Raw genomic sequence first — 5420 nt, 5'->3', positions numbered from 1 at the left:
GTTCTGGCACGGCTCCCAGCACAGAGCTGTGAGAGGAAACACCAGCACAGCATCACCCAGCAGCTCCAGGGGTGCCCAGCTCCCTCCCTCCCAGCCTGGGTGTGTGCACACCCCAAAACACACCAGCCCCACACAATGGGGTTGAGTTGCCCAGGGGGAACAGGGCTCAGGATGGGTGGAAGGAAGAGGACCTGGAAAGAAGTTGAGGGGCCTGCAGGCAGCACAGATGGGAAGGAGGAGGGCAACAGGCGGCAGCAGCCCCTGGTGCCACGCTCTGAGCTCCTCTGGGGACAGCCTGGCTGCTGCTGTGGTTTGCATTGGTTAACTCCTGAAAGCATTTCTCATCCGCTCCTTCTGATTTAGATGGAAAGGACATACTCGTTTTATTTATCTTCTGGTAACCATAAAGGTGAAAAGTGATCCCAAAGTAAAAAGGCCCAAGAGGCAGCAGAGAGAAAAGCTGGGAATTAATCAGATATTGAACCACATTTGGCTGTGATGCTAAAAAATTAATTCAGGGAGAATCCACCTGACGGGCAGAGGGTTGGTAAAGGAGAGATGTGGTGCTGGGGCCTCCTCCAGGGACATGGAGGGTCTGGGGATGGGCAGTGGCACCGGGGTGACCCAGCAGCTCCTCACCTCTGTTACAGCCGAGCGTGTGGCTGTTCGCTCTGCTCCAGCCAGGACAGCACGAGGCCGTGGGCTCAGGCAGCTGCCTGGACCTCTGCCTGTAGGCAACCCTGTAGATGGTCCTGCAAGGCAAGGATGGGCTGAGCTGGGTGCCCCAAACCCCTGTCCCGCTCCCACAGCAGCCCAGGGGACTCCAGGGGCTGGGATCCCCATCCCTGTGGATCAAGCAGGATCTGTGCTGCCACAGCCCCCGTGGCACAGGCAGGTGGGCTCACCTGTAGGTGCTGCAGAGGCGGTGGCCCTGGCAGGTGGTGAGGTAGGGCTGGTACACGGGCTGCACGTGGGACTCGGCGTGGGCGCTCAGCCGGCTCGGCAGCCCCGTGGCGCACACCCTGCGGCTGAGCACAGAGCGGTCAGTCCCACAGCCAGGACACGGCCCGAGCACCCCTCTCTGCACACGGCTAGTGCACAGCAGTGGCTGATTGCCCCAGTGACCTGGAGAGCCACTTCAAGCTGTTTCAGATCAGTGACACAACTCTGGAGCACTGTGAGCTGTGCGGGCACTTCCTCCCCAGTCCCGGGGGAGCAGTCGGGACCCAGATTTAGGGATGATTTACTCGTTCTATTCATTGTCTCCCTTCCCCTAAAATCACTCACTTTCTGGGCCCATCTTTCCTTTCTGAGACTTTTGCATTCCTGAAACGGATGCCCCTGTGGTCACCAAGAAATTAATGATTTCACAGGAAGGGTCAGGCTCACCGCAAACAAAAAAGTAGAGGTTGGATAAAAGGCACTCCCCAGCCTTCCTAAGATAAGTGTTATCCAGGCAAAAACTTTCCCGAGGTTAACAGCTAAAGTGGTCTTGGTTAAACATCCTTTTTTTCAACGATTTCCAGCCCAAGCAGGTCAGTCCCACTGAGGAACCCATCTACTTGTCTCAGCCTCCCATCTCAATTAGAAACTAAAATAAAAAGCCTGGGAATTAGCATGGACATCAGATGGCTTCCATTAACTCCAGAAAATTCCTCTCAGCCCCATGATTAATGTTATAGAAGATGCAATTTTTAAATGTCAATTGTTTGCTTTGTAAAATTCAAAATAAAGTTGTAGCTGCAGCCTGTGCGTGTGAGCGAGGAATTCAGCTTGTGGTTTCAGTCCTGGACAGAATGTGAAAGGTTTGACGCCGGAGGAGCATTTCAGCATAAAAACAAACTTTGTAGAAAATGTGAGCTGTGTCTGGGGGCGGGTTTTGAGCTCCAGCTCCTCTCTGCTTGGGAAGAAACTGGGGCACTGAGCTCTGGGCTCCCTCAGACCCAGCAGGAGCTGAGCTGCTCCTGCCCAGGCTGTGCTGGGATCCAGGGAGTTCTCCCAGACCCACTTCCCAGAAAGGGAAGGGGAATTGCTGGAGCTGCCACTCCTGGGCTTGCAGGACCATGGGCCCCAGCAGCATCCAGCACAGCCCGGGGCTTTCCACACCTGTGTCCCTGGATGTCCATCAGAGCTGGGAGCTGCATCCTCCTCTGATTGAAACTTCATCCTCCAATGACAGCTTGTTCACAAGGCTTGATTTGTGTGCCAGCAGCATTTTACACACATTTTCATGAGGGATGTGCTTGCAAGAAACAGTAACAATTCCTGAGCAGCTCAGGGCCTGATGAGCTTTTGACTCTCCCAGATAAAAAGCCCAGAGTGTCTTTGTGTCCCTGCATGGAGTTAAACAGAGCTGGGAACTTTCCTCTGAGAGATTTTTTAGCTTCAGTGACAAAGCAAACAACCAGCAAAGGGCTGCTGAGCCCCGGTTGCCCTGGGAGAGCTTTTTCCATCTCCTCACTAGCCCAGAGAGCCACATAGGGCTGTTCCTCCCCCGGAGAGGATGTGCCTCACCCTGACGGGTGGAGGACACACCTGAGAGGTGCAGATAAAACGGGGCCTTACCCTGCCCGGGCAAAGCCCTCCGTGCCGGTGGTGCTGAGGATGAGGAGGAGTCCCCAGAGGAGGCAGAGGAGGCTCTGCATGTCCCGTCCCTCCCGCGGCACCGCCGGGTCCCGCTCGTCCGTGGGATGTGCTGGCTGCTACTGCATGGCTTGTCCTTCAGAGGGGATCCCTGCAAGCAGGAGAGCAGCACTGTGAACATGAGGAAATTTCAGGAAAATATTCTTCACTGAAAGAGCAATTGGGCACTGGAATCATCTGCCCAGGGAGGGGGTGGAGTCACCGTCGCTGGAGGTGTTTGAAAAAAGCCTGGCTGTGGCCCTCAGTGCCATGGTTTAGGTGATGAGGAGGTGTTGGGCCATAGGTTAGACTTGATGATCTCAAAGGTTTTTCCAACCTCGTTCATTCTGTGATTGTGTGATTCTCTGAGGTGTTCCTCCCCAGCTGGTGACATCTGACAGAGCCATGGGACAAACCCCTGGCAAGGTGGGAGCTGCTCCAGGCACTAACCCACCTTGCCCCGCTCATCTCATCCCCGTGGCACAATAATAATTCAGGAATTATTCTTGATTTACCCCAGGGGGTGCCTGGAGATGCTCTCAGGGCATCAAAAGCTGCAGAGCTCTGTGTTGAGGGGCAGGGAAGGGACATATTTTGCCTGAAACTTGCTGCCAATTGCAGGCAGTGAGGGCAAAACAATGGCCTGTCATTTCTTAATGCACACAGCATTGTAAAGCTGCGTTTTCCCACCACACAACACACTGAAATCTGATCTTCTTCTCTTTAGGACACAAATTCGTGACAGAGAAAAGTGCTGTAAGGGCCATATGTGCCAACTGCAGAGTCAGTTCTGAGGCAAAAACCGAGAGGTTTTGATTTTCTAGCAGAGGACAAATACAAAACGAGGCTGAAGAGGGTCAGTAACAATATCCAATTTAAACAGCATCTCATTTAAACAAACCACTTGGCCTCCGGATGGCAGCAGCTGAAGGAGGAAGAAATAAAGGAACCCACCGTAAATATGCACCAGTTGAAGAAAGAATCAGCCCTTCTGACTAAACTTTCAGAAAGGGGGGGCAACACAACAAGAAACCTCCTTCTGAGACTGCAGATAATGGTGAGCTGCAAATCAATATTCTAAAATCCCCAAGTGCTGTGGGGTAGGATTGGACTGCAGAGTTGCATTTTGATCCCCAAACTCCACTGGGATAAATCCCAACTCTGAGACAGGTTGGTACAAATAACCGTGGCAAATCTGCAGGCCCTGCAGGTCTCCAAGCCCTTCTCCAAAGCACTCAGGATCATCCTTTCCTTAGTACAGGTGAATCCAAGGTGGGGAGAGATGGAGATTCACATCTGGAGAGAAACCAGCCTGGTGCCTTCGTGCCCCTCAATACCAAATAACCCAGCAGATTTCCATGCAAGCCCAGCCCTGAGGATGGAAGGAGGATTTTGGTATTTTAAAGCCTGTAGTCCTCCATTCTCCTTCAAACACAGCCACGAGTTTAATTTCCTAATGATGAATTTATGGTACCTCCACCATCAGAAAAGCAAATCGTGCTTGTCCTACATGAAATTTTTTTCAAAAATAGTGGAGAAGATTTCCCTCTCCCCAGTCCTCCTGGAGACATTCCAAGGACACTGGCGCACAGACACACACCAGCTCCCCTTTGCTCCTCCAGCTTTTCCCAGGGCTGTATTGGGACACAAAACTTCCCTACAACCCCAGATCCCCGGGCTCTGAGTGCTGCTCCTGAAGTCTGTAAGTCAAACTCTGCCAACCGTCTCCATCCTCCCACAGGATTCCCGCGGCTGCCATGGGAGCTTTCGCTGTGGGGCCGGCAAGAAACACAGGGCATGAGCCTAAAATACAGACAGTTTGTTTGTTCACTTTGAACTGGAGCAGCACTGCCCTACCTCGAGCGCTCAGAGAATCCCTCTGGGTCATAAAATTATGGTTGCTTCATGCCAGAAAAAGCTGTAAAAGTAGAAAATAAGATAGCCTAGACTTGTCTTTTTCATGGGTTGCAACCATGAGAATCAACCTCTTTAAAGCTGCTGAAGATCCCCCAACCTGTTGCCACCATCTATTCTATGCTTAGAACTTAAGGAAAACATTTTTTATGCTCACGGAAAAAAAGTACTTTTTTTGTCTCTGCCTTTCAAGCCTCTCAAATGAAGAGGTGAAGCCCCGTGGTCTGGCAAGTGAAATTATGTCTCAGGGGTCAGCAAAGCCTCCTTGGCTGGCCACGTGCTCCTGCGAGTCTGAGGGTCCCTCTCCCACCAGCCAGAACCATTCCCAAAATTCTCCTAAGTCGGCTCTTGCCTCACCTGCCCCAGCACCCGAGGGAAACACACCCCATGGTGCAGGTGAGCAGCACTTTGTCCAGCTCTGCCTACGGAACCAGGACTAAAACTCCAGCTGACGGCAGCAGGAGGAATCGTGCTCTGGCTGCAAAGGGATGAGAGGATCCAGCCCCTGGCGAGGATGCGATGACCCTCCCGGGACCGCCGCGGCTGCACTTTTCCAGACAGCCTGGCCTGGTTCTGCAGGTGAAACCGCGGCTCCAAACCCGGCCTGTGCCCTCAGAACCAAACCCTCCCGGAGGGGGTCAGCCCCAGCCGCGGGGGGATGGATTCTCCCTCCCAGACACCTCCAACTGCTCCCTGCGCAGGCTGGGATGCGGTACCGCGGGGTGCGGGCGGGATGGAGCGGGACACGGGCACAGTGACACCGCGGAGGGGGCTGCGGCACTGGCCGGCGGGGCACGGGGACACGGGGGCTGCAGGGACAGCGTTACCATGCAGCGGGCTGCGGGGACGTGGGTGTCCCGGGGGTAGGCAGGGACACGGGTGTC

The 5420-nt window shown here is 53.8% G+C and overlaps 1 protein-coding gene across 1 annotated transcript in view; it reads right to left on the bottom strand.

Moving 5' to 3' along the window:
- EGFL7 (EGF like domain multiple 7) overlaps positions 1-5420 on the bottom strand; it is a 12685-nt gene that overhangs the window by 4820 nt on the left and 2445 nt on the right. Inside the window, exons 2-5 of the mRNA XM_017745401.1 lie at positions 2566-2734; positions 906-1028; positions 640-752; positions 3-26 (exon numbers count right to left, since the gene is read on the bottom strand). Coding sequence (XP_017600890.1) covers positions 3-26; positions 640-752; positions 906-1028; positions 2566-2645 — 340 coding nt within the window. The 5' untranslated portion in view covers positions 2646-2734. The remainder of the gene's footprint in view (positions 1-2; positions 27-639; positions 753-905; positions 1029-2565; positions 2735-5420) is intronic.

The sequence above is a fragment of the Corvus brachyrhynchos genome, unplaced genomic scaffold (assembly GCF_000691975.1).
Source record: "Corvus brachyrhynchos isolate BGI_N302 unplaced genomic scaffold, ASM69197v1 scaffold59, whole genome shotgun sequence".
In the NCBI taxonomy this organism is placed as follows: Eukaryota; Metazoa; Chordata; class Aves; order Passeriformes; family Corvidae; genus Corvus; species Corvus brachyrhynchos.
This window is presented reverse-complemented; position numbering and strand designations above follow the sequence as displayed.